General features: G+C 40.6%; 1 protein-coding gene across 1 annotated transcript; it reads left to right on the forward strand.

The window, feature by feature from the left end:
• The first annotated feature begins 1646 nt into the window (after positions 1-1646).
• Positions 1647-17989, forward strand: c1qtnf6b (C1q and TNF related 6b). Its single transcript, XM_082536035.1, has 3 exons — positions 1647-1818; positions 6990-7182; positions 15597-17989. Exons 2-3 carry the CDS (start codon positions 7002-7004, stop codon positions 16142-16144), a joined length of 729 nt encoding a protein of 242 aa, XP_082392161.1. The 5' UTR covers positions 1647-1818; positions 6990-7001; the 3' UTR covers positions 16145-17989.
• Positions 17990-22110: the final 4121 nt, after the last annotated feature.

Consider the following 22110-nt stretch of genomic DNA (forward strand, 5'->3'; position numbering starts at 1 on the left):
ATCTGGAAGGTGAACATTATTAACAGTTAAAGTGAGGGAAGACACGGAGGATACAGATGTCCACTGTGGCCCCTGTGATAGACTGGCGAGCTGTCCATGCTGTAACCCGCCTCTCGCTCTGTGACATCTGGTCACAGCTTCCAGTTTACAAAAGAGATGGATCGATAGTTTGGCATCCAATGAACTTAGCTCTCAGTTTGTAGAAATCTACACAACACCATCCAGGCCTCAGCATGAGCAAAATGTTCTTTTGAGAAACAGGAATGACCTTGTTTGTACAGGTGAAGAGCTAAATTATTAGCTAATGATAGCAATAGCGATTTGAACTACAGAGACCAGCATTTTGTACCAGGATGTAAATACGTTATTTTCATAGCTAAAGACATGAGATGGGGACAGAGTCCTGTGTGTGCAGCCGGCCTCAGCTGGCTTTTGGAGGAACTATAATTTTTGGTAGGTCTGCACTGGCTTCATTTTTCTGCCATTCGGGTTGCTGCTTAGTTAAGAGCTCACTTTCACTGCTATCAGCTCTTTTTCAGTCTTTGCACTGCAATATCAGCTGACTGAAATCTCTGAGAACAGTGGTTTCTCACTGGGCATGGAAGCCACCCATTTGGTGTTTCAGAATGTGTTTACTTTATGATCCCTGAGGAGGAGTTTTGGACTTTTGGACTTCAAATCCAAGTTTACAGTACAGCCTTTAAAACTACCAAGAATACCAATCACAACAAATCACATTTTAATAACACTAATCAACATGAACAATAATTGTACGTGTAACTGATAGGTTGCTCTCACCCAATGACCTCCACACTACACAGTGCTGTTCAGAGGATCAATTGAACAAGCAACTGATGACTTTCAGTCTGTCAAACTTACAGTGTGGAACTTTGTATCTTCTGCCAGAAAGTACAAAGTTCATATTGTGAGAACAGGATGTGAGTTGGGTCACACGAAATTCCCCAGGCTTATTGTAACACACTGTCCATAAAGGGACTGAGGTCTTTGATGAGCTGTCTGACCTATGATTTTCATGGCTGCCTGCCACTTTTAGTAATGTTGTTTTTTAAAGACACCAAGAAAATGTCAATAACATTTTTGTTAAGAACTAGAACAATTTGATATACCAATAAAACAAAATAAACAGAATCTAAATTGGCTAAATTATTTATTTTGTGCACACATGCGCTTGGACCACCAGGACACCCAGATGATAGATACTCCCATGCCTGCTGAATTCATTCTGATATTCTGCAGCACATGTTTTAGAAAAGAAAATGCTGGTTATGCATTTTCACAGTCTTAACAGCAGCTACAGCAGGACTTTATGACGGTGATAGTTTTGAAATGGAACAAATTAAATGAAAGTATGTTGCTGCAGTCCAGAATCTGAGTCATGGGCATCTGCGCTGCCTGAACAGAGGAGAGCGATGACCTATATTAGAGTTTGGGTGGTGACAGCTCCTCGTGCCACTTTGAGCTCCCTGTTATAAAACTCCTGGATGGAAACGCAGCTATCTTGACTCTCTGTTAAGTAAGAATGATGGATCTGGAGTTTAAGGAGAGAGAGATTGTGTGGAGGAGGGGCTGCAGGAAATGAACACACCAGGGAGAAGGGAGTAACACTGACTTTATGTTATTTGATGAAAGAGGAGGATTTGTTGTGCTGTGTGTGTGTGAGGGTAGGTTATATACAGGAGTGGGAGGGAGGAATGTGTGTGTATAGGAGAGAGAGTGAGAGAGGTTTCTTCTCAGTTGTTCCTCCTCTCAGTCTGACACCAGCAGTCTGCTTTTCCTCCTCGTCTGAGACTCCTGCAGGTAAGAAAAGCGACCAGACACTCTGACAAGATGTGACAGCGACTTTATGACAATCGACCGACTCTGCATCGTAATGCTGTACAAAAAAAAAGGAAAAGAAACGGTGAATGAAGGTAAAGAAAAAAGCAGCCGGCGGTGCGCTTGCAGAGACGTGCAGAGGCTGAAGAAGTTATTCACAAGTCGCCAACTCAGCAGTAGCTTTTTTTTTCTTTTGCAAACTTACCCCGGCAGCTATATCACCGCGCACGCTCTCACGCGCCGGCCTACTGCCCGACATTGAGTGCGTGTGCGCGCGTATGTGCTTTATCCGGAGTGCAGATGCATGCCAAGTTGATGCTCTGGCGTTGTAGACGTGGCTTCTTAAACCAATTCATTATAACAGCTGCATGAGTGCAGTGTGTGTTGATCAGCTGATTAGTGGTTGTTACTTGTTATGATTCACAGACACACACGCGCGCACACACACGCAGGCACGCATTGGGGTGATGTTTGTTGGTAGAGTATGATGTAAGAGATTAATTTTTGTTCCCGTTTGATGATATTAAACCAGCTATAAAATCTGACTAATTGTTATTGCCTTTGTAGTTGCACAGCTTTCAGTAACTTTAAAACGTCTGTTGCACACTTTCTTTTCCTGCCTTAAAGCAAGCTGAACGTGTGGCCTAATCAATTTGACAGCATGTTGCATAATAAAATAAGGCCAAGGGTGTGTCAGCCTGCTGTGTGTTTGCCCGAAATCTTCAAGTGTAACTCATGTTTCTGTTTATCCCCCTTAACATTTCTGCAGTATTTTCAAATTTTGCCAAAATGCAGAAACACACTGAATGGAAGGTTACCACATAGTCTTCAGTAAGGCAGGTCATTAATGTGGTCATTAGTTTTCAAAAACCTAAGCATGTAAATGTAGAACTTATTAAAGACAGGTGGAGATTTGATTCTGAAACTGTAACAAGCAATTTAGTAAGAACTGGCTGCATCCTCTGCCACGGAGATCTGTGACAAATGTTACGGTCATGCCAAGACGTGTTACCAAAAGCCACAAAAGGATAACACATGGTGCTGGAGGAAATGTCACTTCATTTTTTGGAGACCATGATATTAATTATTAAAAATCAATCAATCAGTAAATAAATAAATATTCTTGCCAATCGGGTGAGTAGTGGATGGGATATACCAGGTTAGACCAACGTGGAGGACCTCAAGTGGTACTTTTAGGGGCAAATCCTAAACAATACCTTTAAATGCACTCATGCATCAAATAATGTTGCTACCCATGCTCGACCCTCACCTTTGCCATTTACAATGATTGGCCTGAAGCCACATGATCACATTTCCAACCCATCCTTTGAAGCAGAATTGATATAACCTTGTTGGTGTTCATTTGTGTTGATATTCAGCTATCAGGGTGAAGGATGTGAGATATGCATCCTATACGTATGTGGTTGCATGCAGTCCTACAAAAAGCAACAGTGCTGGCCTGAAGGTGAGGATGGCATACATGGGTCAAAAGCTGATTGGTTTAATAGTGAGCCCCACAGACACTGCCCCCTGGTGATAGTTAATAGCTACAATATGTGGACATGGTCTGAAAAGCTATGCATAGGCGCTACGTAGGACACACGCATGACACCATGATAGTCCCTCTAGTTGGTTCGCTGATATGCATGTAGGCATTTGTACAGTATTTTTATATGGCACAAAAATTGCTGAAGTTTTGACCTGTTCAGGCTGTTTTCATGAACACGCTGGAGCCCTGAACTGTTTTAGGACTTGTTAAGACAGAGGTACACACGTTCTCCTCCTGCCTGTGTTGGTCCTTTCTGGTAACTTTGGTTTTCGCTCACAGTGGAAACACATGCTTGTTACAGGTGAAATGCTAATTCTAAATGGATGTATCTGATATCCCCGTGTTGGTGTTGTTCCCATCATAATAATGTTGGTCCAGGATCAACATTGTAATTGTAATTTTTGTAATGTCATAACTTTGAGTTTTATATGAAACTCTCTTTAAGAACAAATGGTCAACATTTTAAGCATTTTCTTCATTCATTTATACAACGAACAAATATTTTATTTAGTTTGCTTTGTTGTTGGCCAAATGTAGGTTTGCTAGCGATAGTTTTTAAGTACGTTAGCTAACTTCTTGGCTGCTGCCAGTTGATCCTTGACCAGTGCTAGTGTCATAATATAAGAGCAACACCAACACAGAGATATCAGCTCATGCTTCTGAATGAGCCATAGGTGTGAGTGAGTGTCCTTGTCTCTGTGTTCAGTCCTACATTAGTGAGAACACATATGTTTCCTTCTGCACGCCACATGAGAGAAAGGACATCAGAATGACACGATTCTTCTCAATATCTAAGGTTGAGGTGCAAAAGCTGCTTCAGAAAACCCAAGAAGATGCATCTTTTCTTCATCTCGGTGCACAGCGGCTGGGCACTGCCTCCACTGACCAAAACCTATAATTTCAACAAGTGTTTCCTATCTTGGGACTGTAGAAATATTACTTCCTGTCACTAAGGGTTGGCTTTTTATAAGCTGACAGGTTGCCAGTCAGTCAAGCAGAGTGCCTGCTGAGCGCTTCCCTGTCCTGTGCACTGCGTTCCTGTGACACTGTAAAAATAAGCCACCCATTCAGGGACACTCTGGTAACTGGAGAGCAAATATACAGTAGCATGTGGGATTCTTTGAAGTCTGCAAAATATATATTTTTTGTGTGTCAACTGCAGTGAATCCACAGTTGACAGCTTTCCAAGAAAAAAATCCAAATAATCACTTGGATTTTCCACACCAGCTCAACGTTCCAACGTAAGCACTTTCAAGCTGCACCACTCATCCTCTTCTTATGGTTACTGCTTTGTGACAGAAATACAGCTTTAGTCTGGATTGTCTTTAAAAGGAACCGAAGGCCATTTCTTGTTGCATTTGCCGCAGAATATTGCCAAAATGACAGAAATACAAATTCATATGATAAATCTGAGCCTAATTTTTCAGACATGTTGGAGAACAGAGCAGAGATGCGTTGCGTGACATCTGACAGGCTGTAATAGCGAGGCAGATAATAACTGTTATATTTTACTATCAGTAGTCAGATAAAAACGTTGGGGCAGCGCTCCAGTTATTTCATTTTTCTCACAGTCATGCGCCATCTGTCATCTCAAATCCTTTTAACATTCATCCATCACTGTAAAAACCTCAGGGAATCTCTCATCTGTCTCTTCCCTGTTTATTTCATTTCCTCAGTTTTCTCCTTTCTCACACAAACATTTCCTCTCGTTCTGTTATGCTTTTCCTTTTCAGAGGCGTTGCGTTTGAGGATGAAAATAAAATAGATAAGAGCGAATGAGAGGAAAAGGTGAAAAATGCAGACCAGACAAGCACATGCAGTTTTGTTTTTATGGCCTAAGAATACAACTCTCATGGGCTTCATTTCCTGCAGCAGCAGGCCTCTAATTCTATCAAATAAAGTTTTTTATTAAGACTTTTTTCAGAGACTTAGATGCTTCTCTGAGAAAACAGAAAATTACAACACATGTAAATGGAAAAATATTAGATCAATATTCAGATTTTTATTGATTAATTGTTGATGGACTATTTTCTGTTGCTGGTCATGTTGGGGAAAACGAGCACTCAAAGCACTTTATGCAACATGTGTCATTCAGAAGCAAATCAGGGTTCAGTATCAAGGATACTTTGGCATGCAGACTGGAACAGCCAGGGATCAATCAACCAACCTTTAAGTATGTAGATGGCCTGCTCTAATTCCTGAGCCACAGGCGCCAATATGTAGTTAACAACAAACTGGGCAATTGTTTCCAGTTCAATTTAATTTTTTATAGTGCCAAATCACAACAACAGCTGCCTCGAGCAAAGCAAAGATAATACAATAATAAAGACAAAAGCCAGATGACCCCCTATGAGCTAGCACTTGGTGATGGTGGGAAGGAAAATCTCCCTTTTAACAGGAAGAAACCTTGAGCAGAACCAGGCTGAGGGCAGCAGAAAACAAAATGTGCTGAGATCCATCATGAGGGGTGCTCACTGTCCACCAGTCAGTTGGTCAGTGTTACATCCCCTGCTCCTTAGGGCTCACTGTAGAACCCAATGTAGACTAATCTTGAGATTTTTATTTAATATAACATCAAAGTTTGTGTCTCTAGTTGTGTAAGGAAGCTCAAAGGAAAAGATTGTAGCATTCCCCTTTTAACCAGATGGATTTTATGGTCTTGTGTTTCTCAGTGGTTACAGTTTCGGGGTGGGAGGGTCTGGCTGACTCTGGGTTGTGCATCTTGGAAACATATGTACTCACGTTACCATAAAGCACTCTGGGTAAAGCATCAATCAAGTGTCATATTGTCTGTGCTATGGTTACTGTTACACAGGCACATAATGATGGACACATTTGGGTCTTTTTCTTCATAACCTTCAATTATGTAGTCAAGTTTCATTTGTAGTGAACAGCTTTGAAAAGATTCTCAACCAAAATATTAATTTTGTTTTATATTGTGATCAAAGTTCCAGCCTCAGAAAACTTTCTCACTCTTGTTTTTAGTCTATAGAAAGGCTTATATTTCACTTCTTGATCCTCTGGATACTATACGATAATCCTAAAATAACATAATCTGGTCTGTCAAGTTGACCTTAAGTTCTTACATTTCAAAATGCCAAACATACTTTTAAGAAGTAGTACGGTTTTTTCAAGCCTTTGTTTTTGAATACTTCTTGCTGCAACTCTAAAACCACAATGTCATGGTAAAATTGCATTGTAGTATATTACATCTTGTATAGATCACTAAATGTAGGTGCACAATGGCTAATAAGGGCTGCAAGAGAAACCTGAGAAATACTGTCAATATCATTGTCTCCTGAGAAGATGCAGTTACAGTCCAGATTTATAGACCAGATTTCCACAGGAATGTGAAAAATACGGCACACCAACAAACAACATAACTAACCAAAAAATGTTGGTTTGGGGGCTGATCGTTTTTCACTTTCAAATTCCTCTTTATCAGAGAGTAAAAACACCATTATTATTATATGAGCCATAAAGTTGCATGCATCTGTAAACATCTGCCATCACTGTGGCCTCATATGGACATACAGTTTAACATTGTCCTGGAGCATTACCATTATTTTGATTGCTTATTTCTTTTCTTTCCTTCCATCCTCAGGTTGAGACAGCCATGTTGTCGGGGTGTTTTGGGCTGCTGTTGCTCCTTCCCTTGGTTTGCTGTGTCCCCTCCCCCTCCAGGTCTCCTTCCAGACTCTGCAGACGATGCTGCGACCAGCAAGATTCTCCCGCAGCCACGGCTCAGTATCAAATGCCTGAAGTCCGAACTGTCATTAACATGACCATCCTCAAAGGTACCAGGGACTTGAAAAGCATCTGTTAAGCTCTGAAACACTGCTGATTACAGACTGCGTTCAGTTGATAATTGCAGCTTCACTTTGATGGTCAATCATGCAAATGATACCATGACTGGAGAATCGTTGCTTGTTAATTTACTAAAAAAAATCATTCACTCTTTAAAGTGTGTACTACGAGGGCTCTATTTTAAGCTGCATTTACAAAGTCTGCGCTTTTCCTTTTCCAGGTGTGTGTGTGTGTGTGTGTGTGTGTGTGTGTGTGTGTGTGTGTGTGTGTGTGTGTGTGTGTGTGTGTGTACTCCTTAATCAGGAGAGTAATCACATATCTATAATAATGGAATAGAGCTACTAAGTGTAGCCATGCAGTGATGGCTAAGTGGAACTGAGAGTAAAATGAGAGATTGTCAGTGAAAAGGAAATTAGATACTCGCGCAACAGAAGGAATCTGGAACCACTTCAAAAATCAGCCGCTTTTTAACATTTTGTAAAGCAGCAGGCAGCCAAATACTAGTGACAATGGTGGCTTTTCACAGTATCTGTGGTAGGAAATGTATATCAGCATCAAAATATGAATGTATGCAAGGATTTCATTAAGGTGGAATGACATTTTGTTATAATAAATGCATCAGTCAACAAGCCAAAGCTCAAAGGCCAAATGAGGGAAGTTTGCAGTTTGTTAAAAAGCACGTCACAATAATATATACAGCTATAAACTGTATAGTAAAGTCTCCTGTCTTCTGCCACATAGAGGCCTCTCTGATAGATAGTCAGGAATCCAGGCAACATACTGGCCATCACAGACTTCTTGGATATTCTGTTCGGTAACTGGGCAAATAATATTACTTTTAATACAGTTGCAAATATTTAATAAAAGCACCAACACCACAAACATCAAAGAGGTCCAGTTCACTGATTTAAACAGACCGAGGGGTATTGTTGCCAACGTGCCAGCTGGATGGGTGGGTAGCATGAACACCCGACTTCGTATCTACTGAGGTGGCTGCTAGTATTTTTTATGTATCTTCCTCTAAACATGTTTGTTTCTGCAGTAAAGACATTTTAACTTGGAGTCTACATAAACAGACTGTTCCCTGTCTGTTACCTCTGACTTACATGGTACTGTGTTACTGGAGGTTACTAAGAGTCTTCATGGGGTTCAGAGTTTGAACCAATGGCAGGTTGACCATACATCCAATTCTGGACTGCATCTAACCTGAACCTGATATTCGTGCAATGAGTTTTAAGAGAATGGGCAACTTCATTTGAAACGGGCTGCAGGATACTCAGACTTGGTCTAAACTAAACTCAAAGATAATTACACTACAAAATGACCCATTTAGAGAGAGAAAAACAATGCTTGCCACAGTATAATTCACCAGGCTCTAGACTGCATTGCCAAATAAGCAGGCAGTTACTTTGGTGTCCCAGATTTTCAGTGGTCCAAAAAGTCCTAGGTTGTCTTGTTGCACTAGCTTCTACTAATACTTACCAATTACAGGGCAATATTAAAATAAATGTGAGAAACCTTAAAGCTTACCTGATCTTAAAGCTCTTTGTCACAACCCACTTTCAACATCACAAATATTTCCGAGCAAATTGTTCCTACATTGTGTATTTTCTTTAAAAAACCAAAACCGTGGTTACTTCAATAACCACAAATTAACACCAGTAAACGTGGGCTCGGTTACACAGCTATAGACACACATCAAGCAGAACGTGGGGGAAAAGGACCAACAAAACATGTCCTACTAACCTCAGGCCCACTTTAAATTAAAAAGAAGCAGATTAAATAAAACTTGGAAGTGGTCCAGTTTGACTCCTTAATCTGCCGTCCTATAAACACTGTGGATCCTGTGCTTACTACACCTGATTACACAGTCAAATCCATGACAGCTTGTTTGAGTTACTGTTACTGCAGGCAGTGAGGAAGGCCAACAGTGAAGACTTTGAGTGTCAGTGTTTGTGCATCTGTGTGGCTTTATCTGTGCGTGCACATACTAGTACATATATATATATATATATATATATATATACAATGAAGGTAAGAGAAAGAGGGGGAAGTGTTGTGAGAGAATCAGTGGGGTTAAAAAGTGGGAATCAGTGGGATTTCCCAATGCAAGAGATCGAGTTGGAGAGGGATTTGCAAGAACATGTGTGTTTAATATGATAAGTCAGTCAGCCAACTCAGCCAGAGCGATCCAGATGATGTGTCATCACTCTGTTGTTTTATCTGTTGGTTCTTTGATTACCGGACGTGCCAAGTCTGTTCTGACCCACGATCAGCCCGTAAACCAGTCCAACCATTGAACCACAAAAATGTCTCTGCTGGTCTATCATTAAGCTTCTCACATGCAAACACAGTTCAAGTGTTTTTGTGCCATGTCGCAACTTTCCTCATCGAAGTCCAACTGTAATTTCATGGACTCAGTGGGAAGTCAAAATGTGAAGCAACTTTGCGTTGCACAGCAAGCAAACTGAACTAAGTGCATGATCAAAAATGCAGCAGTATGTGCTGTTGGTTTTACTCAAACAGTGTAACCATAGTCAGTAAGTCAATCTCAGTTTGCCAAATTTCTCAAAAGAAACACGAACCTTCAGTCACGGGCAAATCAGAATTTACACCCACACATTTTCCTTTAGTAGCATTACATTGAAAAGTTAATTTGGTGTCTTGATCCATCCTCAAAATCCCAGAAACCTGATTCTGTTCATCTGGACATTGTGTTTTTATTGGTAGAAACAAGGAGGGGGCCTAATGGTGCATTTTGAAACATCTTACAACTGCAGCATTTAACCAGCTCTCTGTGAATGGTACTCATGGCCATTCATCAAAGGTCATGACAATTTGTATATTAATGATCATAATACTGAACTCACGGCCTATAATGTACTTTTTATAAGGTTGGGGAAACCTGCAGTCAACTGACACTGAAGAAATCACCTGGATGACTGACTGAAAATGCAACATTCAGGTGATTTCTTCAGTGTCAGTTGACTGCACTCGGGGAAAAAGTTCTGTTGTTCACCTTTAGGGCTGTGCATGGTGAATCGCCCACCTATATTAGCAAACGTTTGTATCCATATGTCACCAGCAGGACTCACAGGTCTTCTGATCAGGGCTTGTCACTCATCCTAACATATTAGCCATCATAATAATTACTTTGTGCCTCTGACGGCTTCTTCAAGGTCAAATAAGACCAAACTTTCATAAAATGTCTTTTATCTCTAAAACTATGCTTAAAAATCTGTTGCCTTAGTTTGTATTTGCAACATTTAGGTATTGTTTAAATACACGTTATAGTTTCCATCCAATTATCAGGTCACATTTGACCTCTGACCTTTCATGTCTGCCTTTCTGTCAAGTTGATTCCAAAATGCATGACTTTGGAGTTAAGTCTTGGTGTCGTGCAATGTTGCTTAATTTTAGTAATAGGATCTTATGTTTGTTTCTATGAAACCCTGCAGTTTAACGTTTGCTGCTTTCAGTGTCAGTGTACTTTCAGTTCCCAAATTAACATGTTTATCTAAAATTTATCTTTTAAGTTGCTCAACTTGTGGGTCTTGATCCACTTTCGGACTCTAGATTCATCCCAAGTAAATCAAAAGCAAATAAAAAGAAGTGTTGCTTGATGTACTTGATACATGGAACAGCAGTGTCCACATTCCAGCTGCATAGTTGTAAAGAAAAGCAACAATACCATTGGCTAATTGGTGCTTTTTTAAGTGCATGTGACTCTCTTTGATAACAAGTTTATTGTTGCAGTCATTCCTGAATCTGTGCAGCAATTCTCATCTCTTTAACTTTCCACTTGTAACTGCTGTTACAATCTCCGCCCATACCGCCATGTATACTCGGGCCTGGGAAAGGAGCAACGTCTGTGATCTTTTTCCAGACATTCAGTGACTCATAACCATCTGATCGTAATATCCTAAACCTACAGTGTCATAGACCTATATTTGCCTACAAGAAGAGCAACAGCAAGTCTTAGTGATATTTAAAATACTATTCTATGTTGTATATAGTGTATGTATTAAAATGAGCACATGAAAGTTAGTAATTAAATTAAAACCCATGACGTAAACGTGTATATTTCACACTTAGAACCATTTCCTTGTTTGCCATTATATTTTTTTATATTTTTATTTTTTGTTAAAAATAGGTTAAAAAACATGTAAAGGTTTCCAAACCAAAGAAACAATGGGTTTTTTCTCATCTAAGTATTTTGCAACATGTAACAGTAACTGTGTATTATTGCCGGATAAGTCACTCACTGTAGGTCATTGTGACCAGATGTGCTGCTAAGCTACTGTTTGTGGAAACTGCTGTAACTCTGCTCGGGACTTTTTTGCTTGGACGCTGGTCACAGCTGGAGACGTCACTGTGGCTCTGTGGAGAGGATGAGCAGTGCTTACCTCTACAGGAAGTGTTGGTCATGGTTAAAGAGGGAAGCACTGTGGCTTCTTCCTGTGGGGTTTAGCGATCCCAGAGGTGTTTAACTCATAACTGAAGTTTTAGTTGCCTAAAATAATGCAGAGCAAGCTCAGCAAGACTTCGCAAGAAAGTCATATTTACAGGTTTCTTTTTATCACCCTATAACCTCAGAGCCTCTCAAAACTGACGAAACTATCATACACCAGTTTTTTTTCTAAAAGCTATAGTGTAATCTCTTTGTACAGGCACTACAGTATTTAGGAGAAAACCCAACCAATAATATGATCCCCAGTATCTTCCAAACAGTTAACACCACTAGCCTGAACTCTTGATCATGAACTCTTGGCATGTGGTCCTAAACTTTTGATAAACAGCCTGTTTCCGTTTAAACGTTGTTTCTAATAAATTGCATGCTCAAAATATGTTTTGTCTCACTCCCATTTCTTCTTGTTGCATGTTGAAGCTCTGCTTGGAACTTTGTCAAGATCCAACAATGCAAAATATGATTTTCTGCCATTTTTTAAGTGGTCTTAAATTTTTGATTGGGACAGTACAAGGCAGGATGGAGCCATAGTTTCATGTTGTTTACGCCAAGTTCTGACCATCTGAAAGTTGCATCAGAAATTGAGATTGAGGTTCATCAGACCAGGCAACATTTTTTCAATCTTCTATTGACCGATTTTGGTGAGCCTGTGTCAAAAATTGTAGCCAAAAGCCCACACTGTGCTCCTTTGCTGCTGTAGCCATTCTGCTGCAAGGGAATGCACAACATGTCTGTTGTGCATTCAGAGAAGCATCTCTGCATTCCTTGGTTGTGATTAATGTTTTTTTGAGTTACTGTTGCCTTCTTATCAGCTCAAAGCTGTGTGGCCATTTCCCGCTGACCTCTGACATTAACAAGTCAGTTTCACCCAGAGAACTGCTGTTCACTGAATATTTTCTCTGTTTTGGACCATTCTCTGTAAACCCTACAGATGGTTGTTTTGGAAAATCCCAGAAGATCATCAGTTTCTGCAATAATCAGCCCATCTAGAACTAATGCCAGTTTTAGAGTCACGTAAATCATCTTTCTTCTCCATTCTGATTCTCAGTTTTAAACTCAGCAGGTTGTCTTGACCACGTCTACATTCCTAAATGCACTAGGCTTCCTCCATGTGACAGGCTGATTAGATATTTGCATTAACGAGCAGTTGAATAGGTGTAATGAAGCGGCCAGTCAGTATGTATGGCAGAAAATAGGGAGCACAAGTGCTTGCCTTTAGGCTTGTCAAGCCATCTTCGAATTGGCCTAGAATATTGCTGTAATAAAGTTTCACGTAGATCCTTGATGATAGATAGATTTGAGCCAACTCTGCTGTCAGCTGAAAGTGAAAATGGTCACCCACTTTTCATCCCATAATTTCAGTAAGCTGCACTGCTCCTAAATTAGCTTCTGTTTATGTATGCCTGAGCCTTTTCTTGGCTCACATCTTTTTACAGCTGTTCCACAGCGATATGGTGATGGCATGTAGGAAGGCTTACCGAATAAGCAGTGTCACTTGACATGCAAATGTACAATCAGCTCAAAAGTATTCTCTTGTGTTTCGGGAATAATAGCACCACTCAAAATGTTCGCTTAAATAGAGACATTTCAGTCAGTAGTCACAAAATCGCATTAATCATTTTTAGAGCTTGTTGTCACATCGCATTTAAATTTAAAATCAAGAGGACGTTTTGGTGGCGTGTGGTGGCAGCTTAGCAGAATCCAGGGAAGACAGATATAAACAAGAAAAGAGCAAATAAAAACTAGGAAAACATATCCAAGTAATTTTTTTAAAAACATATTTTAAGCTGAACATGCACCAATCAGGTAAAGTGATGAAGTGAATAAAACTGATTATCTTTTCACCTGCTAGTGGCTGGGATATATTAGGGAGCAAGAAAACATTGTGTTCTCACAGTTCATGTGCTTGATAGAAGGGCCATACTGCGATGACTTGGTCAGAGCATCTTCAAAATTGCAGCTCTTGTGTGGTGTTCCTGGTCTGCAGTGGTCAGTCTATCAATCTATCAAAAGTGTTCTAGTAGTGAACCAGCGACACGGTCGTGGGCAGCCAAGGCTCACTGATGCACGTGGGGAGCGAAGGCTGGTCCTTTTGATCCAATCCAACCGATGAGCTACTGTAGCTTAAAAATGTAATGCTGTTTTTGATAGAAAGATGTCAGTGCATCGCAGGCTGTTATGTAGAAGACTGTACAGCCACCAATCAGGGTGACCATGCTGACTCCTGGAAACAATGGGTATGTGAGCAACAGAACTGGATACCAGAGCAATGGAAGAAGATGACCTGGTCTCATGAATCACGTTTTCTTTTAAATCAAGCAGATGGCAGTGTGAGAGTGATGCACTATGGGAAGAAGACAAGCTGGCAGAGGCAGTGTGATGGGCAATGTTCTGCTGAGAAACCTTGTACCACCTACCTAAGCACTGCTACAGACCATGTACACCCTTTCATGGAAATGGTGTTCCCTGATGACTGGAGGCTCATCCAGCAGGATAATGCTCCCTGCCACAAAGCAAAAGTTCTTCATGAATGGTTTGAGGAGCACAACAACGAGTTTGGGGTGTTGGCTTGAACTCCAAATTCCCCAGATCTCAATTTAATTGAGCGACTGTGTGATGTGCTGGACAAACAAGGCCAATCCACGGAGGTCGCACCTAGCAACTTCCAGGACATAAAGTGTCTGCTGCTAACATTTTGGCGCCAGATACCACAGCACACCTTCAGGAGTCTAGTGGAGTCCGTGCCTTGATGGGTCAGGGAAGATTTAGCAGCAAAAGGGGGGCCAACACAATATTAGACAGGTGGTGTTGTTATGTTATGACTGATTGGTGCATTTAATTCATACACCAATCAGTTTGTATGGCCAAAAGGGAGGCAATTTGAAGGAAGCAAGGCTAGATGACCATTTTGATACCTTTGGATTGCACCAACCCCTACTTGTTCTTTTAAGGGAGATTTTATGAAACAGTGCGTCATCACGAAAGCTCCAAGTCAGTTTTAGAAGAATGATGCTCATTCCTCCAGTAGAGCTCATGTGCTGTCTCAGGGTGTCAGCAGTAGTAGTTCACCTTCAGATGCCTAGAACAGCAGCAGAAAAAGGAGAAATAAATGTGTTTAACTGAAATGATTACAGTTCCTTCTGGTCTTTGGCTGTGATTACTTCAAATTTAATGAGGCAGTAGATTCTGGAAACAAACTGCTTTTTACAGACATGCTGTCCTCACAAGGTCTACCCGAACATTTCGTCTTAAAGTCCACGAGGAGGTCAAGTTTAAAATAAGCACTACTTTGAATGAAAGAGTTCCTTTAGATTTATAAGCAGGATTTGAAATGTCAGATATAAAAGGTTTACTGGAATTTGTTGCTGCTTCTAGATTTGTAGCCACTATGAAAAAGTTCAGGCAGGTACTGTGCGCACAATAAAACGGAGACCTGAAAATGGAAGAGTTGAGAGAAAATCTTTGAATCCAACTAAATGCTGCACTTTGCTAAATGACAAGATCACTTTGAGTTCTTGGAAGAAAGAAACATCTGGTGCAGCCAGCTGGGAATAAATTAATGTGGTCTTGACATGCCTTTGCTATTAATGGGTACAGTGAGCAGTAGTATATCTCACTTTGCAAAAGCTAACCTCTTCTTTATTAAAATGTCTGTTAAGAGCTTTACTTTTAACCCTGTTAAGCCAAGTGTATCACATTTGATACATGTGTTGAGCCTGTGAGTTTTTGAGACTTCTACTCATATAAAATCATTTATGAAATTTAAAAATGAAAGATTTCATCAGGTTTACTAAACACTATATTTTCAAGAATATAGAATTTTCTGGCAATAATTTCATGGTTCAGGCTTTAAAGGGTTAAAATATTCAAACATGCAAGTCACGCGTGTGGGTTTTCTGTCTTCCTCCCTGTTCATGTTTCATTTTGTCCCTTTAGGTGATAAAGGAGACAAAGGAGACAAAGGTACACCCGGAAAACCAGGTCTGGAGGGCGCTCCTGGCTACCGAGGCCCCATGGGCCCTAAAGGCAGCAAAGGCCAAGCAGGTGCACCCGGAGACGCCTGCAAGATCCCTCACTCTTCTTTCTCTGTGGGACGCCGCAAATCCCTGCACAGCCTGGACTACTACCAGGCGCTGGTGTTTGACACTGTGTTTGTCAACCTCTACGAGCACTTTAACATGTTCAAAGGCAAGTTCTACTGCTACGTGCCCGGGATCTACTTCTTCAACGTCAATATCCACACGTGGAACTTTAAGGAGACATACCTCCACCTGATGCACAACGACAAGGAGCAGGTGATCCTGTACGCTCAGCCCAGCGAGCGGTCCATCATGCAGAGTCAGAGCGTCATGCTGGATCTGGCTCTGAATGACGAGGTCTGGGTGCGGCTCTACAAAAGGGAGCGGGACAACGCCATTTACAGCGACGACGTGGATGTTTACATCACCTTCAACGGATACCTGGTGGCTCCCAGCATCCAGTGAGGAGAAGGCAGGATGGAGAGGCTGTGTGGGTCCAATTACTAAGTCTTTTTCCCAGGGATATTACTTTGTGCCAAGAAACAGGTACTTATTAGCGCACAAAACAATTTAGGTGCTTAAATATTCCTTTCAACCCAGAGAGGAAAATGCTGTTTTGTTAAATAAAGACTGCCCAAAATGCTTAAATCTAAACCTTAAAAAGAAAAAGGAAATAGGAGGCACAACTGGTACAGCATAGGGGTAAAAAGTTTAAATAATTACTTTGTACTAGAAATACTTTATCGTACAAAGATCTTACTTTTTGTGCCATTTCCCATGATCACCTGCTTTCAGGTACTTTTTAATCAGACGTCACACCAATTTTTCAGGAGTTTAAAATCTGTGCAATCAGTTTTATGTGACATTTATGGTGCGATGCCTCTTAGCAACATAGAATCTGTCAGAGTGAAATGTATTGTGGCAGTCGGCTATTCATTAAACAAATGTCCTCTTTCACAGAAGCAATTTAAAATGTCAGTTCATCCAAATTACAAAAATGTCCCACAGCCGCCACCATTCCACCATCTGTATGGAGCCATGCAGAAATGGAAATGCTGAATCTAAAAGATCCACTGTCCTAATATAAAATGATTGCATACACATTATGCAACTCCACGAAACACCAGCTAACAGACAACAGGGTCGATTTTAAGCATTGCATATCCTCAGGTGCTTTACAGGAAATTATTACATTATGGAGGGACTTAAACACATTTGACTTCCAGGCTTTACACATTATACTGTAATTTACTCAAAGTATAATTTACTCACTGCAAGTAACCGAATACTTAAAATTACTTTACAGGTTTCTTGCAAAAGCCTGACTTGTTACCCTCTTATGTACCTGCTGGTAAATATAATTACATTGTAATTTCATATAAAATACATTGAATTACACCCTTAGTTGTGAGTTTTATTACAAAAATGCTACCAAATATTTGCAGAATTTTTGTGGAACAAATTCTACAGGGATGCACCCAAACACAAGACATCAGGTAAAAGTCCAAACATCCCAATCTTTAATGCAAAACACTGTCAGAGATCACACTGTCAGAATCAGACAGCACAGCAAACGATCCAAATGAGGTGCAGGGAAAAGGCAAAGATCATGGAGCAGTTCAGAGGTCATGCATGAGAATGCAAAATACGAACATCGGGGACAAGGCACAGGGAAGATGAGCAATAATAAAACAAATACAAAAGAAATCAGAGTGGGTCGTTCAATCTCAAAAGAAGAAGAAAAATAATACAGATAAATATTTGCATACATCATAATTTGTTTGTCAAAACAAAACAAGCAGTTGTAATTATATTTACCTACAAATACTTAACGGCAGTGAGATCGTTGAGGTCGAGTCATTCTCATTCTCACTCCTTCACATTTCTTCTTTGCTAGTGAGCTCCAGCCCGTTTTTTTTTTTCAAGTGGATCACAATGGCTGTGAGCATCTGCTCTCATACATAACGAAAATCATAATCCAACTCGAGTGCTTATATTTGCAGTGACGTGGCAGGAAAATATTGCACAACTGGATTTACATTATTGTCTTTTTGTAATTTTGGTGAGCTGACCACTTTCCCAGCATATGAAAATACATACGGTGCTTTTATCAAATTCAGGAATGTATTTGACAGTTATTGTTTATTGTTTTAGGGACTTGAGGCTGCAGAGCAGTTTATGTAAATGTCTGTAAATGAGCTTTCTATAATAGCTTTAATATGTTTTACCACTTAAGCTGTTGGGTCTGGACTGTGTATGTCTACGTGTGTTTGTTTATATAACATATAAAAACAGTATTCCCTTCACAAACCAAGTCTCTCCTCATTTGTATTAGTGAGCAACAAAAGGGCTTGTAGTTTTATATCAAATGAAGAGCTCTATACTGTGTCAAGATTCAAAAGAGCTTTTTTGTGTGTTAACAATTCTGGAAGATTTTCCTCACCTGTCTAATTCTCTTCATGTTGCACCCTCCAGATTAGTGCTTGGCCACTCAACCTTATGAGGGGAATGACACTTGTGATCAAGTCTGAAAACTGGCCAGATTTCTAAAATAAACAAACAAACTAGCAAACAAAAACCCATCTCAAACTCTGAGAGACAGCGGATGAGTCCACAGCATGCCAGCTCCATCTGTTTGGCCATATATCTCCCATTAGCTGTAATGCCGTCCTCAGGGAGGCTCGGGGAGGAAAGGCAGACTGCAGCACTGTAAATACTTTAAGCCTTCGATGGAGATCTGAAAACTGTGATGGGAAACAAAGCAGGACAGCTTTCCTGGATCATCAGCCCAGACTAGTGGAGCCTGTTCCAACATGCACAGCAGGCAAGCTGTTAGTTCAAATGAGTACTTTAGGGGTTTAATTTGGTTTGGTTTAGCTTTTCCTACTATGTTTTGCCATTACAGACAGAAGATTTACGTGCAAATAAATGGGTCAAAATATATATTTGAGTAAAAGATACTCTTTACATCAAAGGCAATTAAATGCACCATTAGAGAGAGAAATAAATCAGCAGTGAACCAGTGGCAAAACCAGCAAAACTATTGGCAATAAGAAGTCTAATGGGAAAAGCTTTACACATAGTGTGTAAACTGGCTCACTATGTTGCCCATTAACAACAACAGCACTTAAAATAAATACTCTCACAGTCGGTTAAAGCGATAAGCTCAATTAACTTCAAGTTTACAGGATTCATGAAAACAACCGTCCGGTTCAGGCTGTTTCAACTAATCCCATTAAACTTAAACAATGAACAAGCAACTGAGACACATTTTCCTTCCAATTATCCCCGATGAGTGAAAAACACCAGCTATCACTGCAGTAATGAAATTCTCATTTTGCGTCTGGCAGCATTCTTCAGGTAGAAAGGTGGGCTACAGATTCATTTAGATGATCTATAATAATCATCGCACACAGTACAAACTCCACTTTACCCCCTGCTCTTTGAAGCACCTGAAGACTATTACAAACTAACCAGTTATCGGACTCATCTCGGACGGGGTTGAGTCTGCCCACAGCAGGGGTGTCAAACTCCAGGCCTCGAGGGCTGGCGTCCTGCTGGTTTTAGATGTCACCCTGGGTCAACACACCTGAATCAAATGATTAGTTCATTACCAGGCCTCTGGGGAACTTCAGGACATGTTGAGGAGGTAATTTAGCCATTTAAATCAGCTGTGTTGGATCAAGGACACATCTAAAAGCTGCAGGACACCGGCTCTCGAGGCCTGGAGTTCGACACCTGTGGCCCAACAGGATGGAGGCTGAACGTCTGGTGTGCTGAATGCCCAGAAGACAGTGGAGATTACTGTGGACTTCAGGAAGCACGCAGCCCCACTCCCCCCCCCCATCATCCTGACTGCCACCCTCATCACCACTGTGGACTCATTCCACTTCCATGGTACCACCATCACACAGGACCTGAAGTGGGAGCCCACCATCACCTCTGTCATAAAGAAAGCCCAGCAGAGGATGTACTTCCTGAGGCAGCTGAAGAAATTCAACCTGCCGGCCCAGACGATGATGCAATTCTACATTTTTTTGTAAACAGAGTTTTTGGTTGACTCAGTGACTCCAAGGTGCCCAGGTCCTGTGACTGCAAAACAAGCCCAAACCATCACCTCTCCACCATTGTGCTGATAGTTGGTGTGAGGTGTTTGCGTTGATCTGTGGTGTTTAGATTTCATCAAGTGTGTGCATTATGGCCAAATATCGCCACTTGGTCCAAATGTCCAAAGTGGAGACATGCAAAAGACATTGTTCTTCTAGAAGAACTTTGCAAACTAAAGAGCGTAGAGCTGAGACGTAACTCTTGGTTTGTTTGTTTTTTCAGTTTCTGTGAGCACTGCACAGCCTGACCTTGGGCTGAATTTGCTGGTACCATGAGAGACATTCAAAATAAACAGATGATGCTAAAAACACCCTTTGTGTGTTTTGGCAGTTGTAGATGATGCTAACTGCTTCAGCTCAATTTGAGTCATTTAATGACATCAATGACTTCATTTATTGCATACAAGAATTACACCAGTCCTCAGTGGAGAGGAAAATAGTACCATTTTGTGTAAAGTTGTAAAAAAAGACAAAGAAGAGAGCTACTCATTAGATATCGTCGTCCATTTTTATTTGTTTGCGCTCAAATAATAATCAAAAAGAAAAAAATTCCCATATAACGTAAATCCGTTGATGAACTGCTTCTGTCACGGCTGATGTTGGTTCCCTAGATTAAACGTTTTTTTATGCTGACAGACTTAGAAGAAATAAACCACTGAAGGCTGGAAAAATCCACAAAGACTAAACCAGCGTAATAAGAACCACCTGAAGAGCAAAGTGAGTTGGAAACAGGCCCAAAGATGCTGGAAATAGTTAATCTATAAAAAAAAGAAGCAAAGGACATAAAAAATGGGGCTTGTTATCAGTATGAGTGTATCATTTCTGAAGCCTTGAGCATTCCTGTGTCTTAGTCGTTCTGCAGTTATGTAACAGGCAAAGCAAAAGGAAGTCAGTGTGTGGAGCCGGTGTGGTGGAGGACAAGGTTTTGATAAATGTTATGAGACTGTGAAGACAGGTTAAAGACAGTTTTATTTAAGTTGTGGCATTTGAAGGCTGAGCCTGAGGCTAACAGCTGTTTTCAGGGCTGATTGAACTGCAGTCTGTTCCCCCTGTAGATTAGAAACAGGAAACAGGGCCGAGTGCTGAGGCAGGGCTCACCTAATTACAAACACATGACCTCTGACCACACTCATCTGTCACAAGGAGATGGGAAAGAAAGAGGAGCTGGAAGGAGGAAAAGGAAACAAGGCAGAAGCAAGGAGCCTCATGGAAAGAAAATAATAATAATTAACTGGACGTTGAAAAAAAAATAAGTATGGATCAAAAGACAGCCCAGTTCCTGACAGATTCTTGAAATCACAAAATTACAGCTCACTGAAACAGAAAACCCCAGGATATAAATCTCGAAAATGTAGAATTTCTAGCTCTACAATCCACCACTGCAGCATAAATAGAGCAGACAGGAAGGCATGCTGACAGAGCCAACTGCCCTTTCATACTCACTCCAAAGTAAGCAACATAATTTCAGAGTGGCCAAGAGTTATGCCGCTTGTAGATGGAGTGTGCATGCAATACCAGTGAGCTACACAGTGTCAGTGTGTGCGTGTGCTCCTTAACGGAGACACATTGAGGTCATTCAGAGTCTCATGTTGGCAACAGTCTGCAGCTGCATTTGCTTTTTGTTACTGACAGATGGAAGTAAAGGAATCACCCAAAAAACAAGTGCCTCAGCAGGTTTATGTTGGTGGGCTTTAGCATAAACACGTGAGAATAAATACAGAAAGAAACAATAATTTACAAACTTTCCACTGTTTGCTAGCTGGTTTGTGCTTGTTTTGCTTTACAGTCACGGTTACGGTCATAGGGAGGAAACTTTTTTTTCCAATAATAATGTACAAAGACTGCAAAAAGGGGGGGAAAGTGCAACATATAAAATTATGTAGGACATTACAAATGCTTGACAGCTTTCTGCCCATAGCAGTTTGATCAGAGTTGCAATAACGTCAACACTAGCATGAAAGGTTTAGGTATGTTCACTGAAATAAACAAAAAACATGAGATTATTTGGAAATGTAGCTAATTCTGTTAAGGTGAAAGTTAAAGGTCAAATAAAAAGTCTGTACTTCTGCTTTCTCCAAAGTACAGGTTTAGACCACAGTACCAGCTGTGATGGCTTAAGTTAGAGGGCTGTCAGTCCTCCTGCAGGCAGATAACCAACATACTGACAAACTGTTTTACATCTGTACTGTTATAGAGCTACTTTTACAGCAAATCATCCTGTTTAATGTTTAATCTCAAACATCTCAGAAGCATTGAAGAAAGTAGAAATTTGGACCCGAGGATGACGCTATAATTAACAGTAACTGAATGTTTGTACTGTTTGTA

This window comes from Aulonocara stuartgranti (genome assembly GCF_965226115.1).
Source record: "Aulonocara stuartgranti genome assembly, chromosome: 6".
Taxonomy (NCBI): domain Eukaryota; kingdom Metazoa; phylum Chordata; class Actinopteri; order Cichliformes; family Cichlidae; genus Aulonocara; species Aulonocara stuartgranti.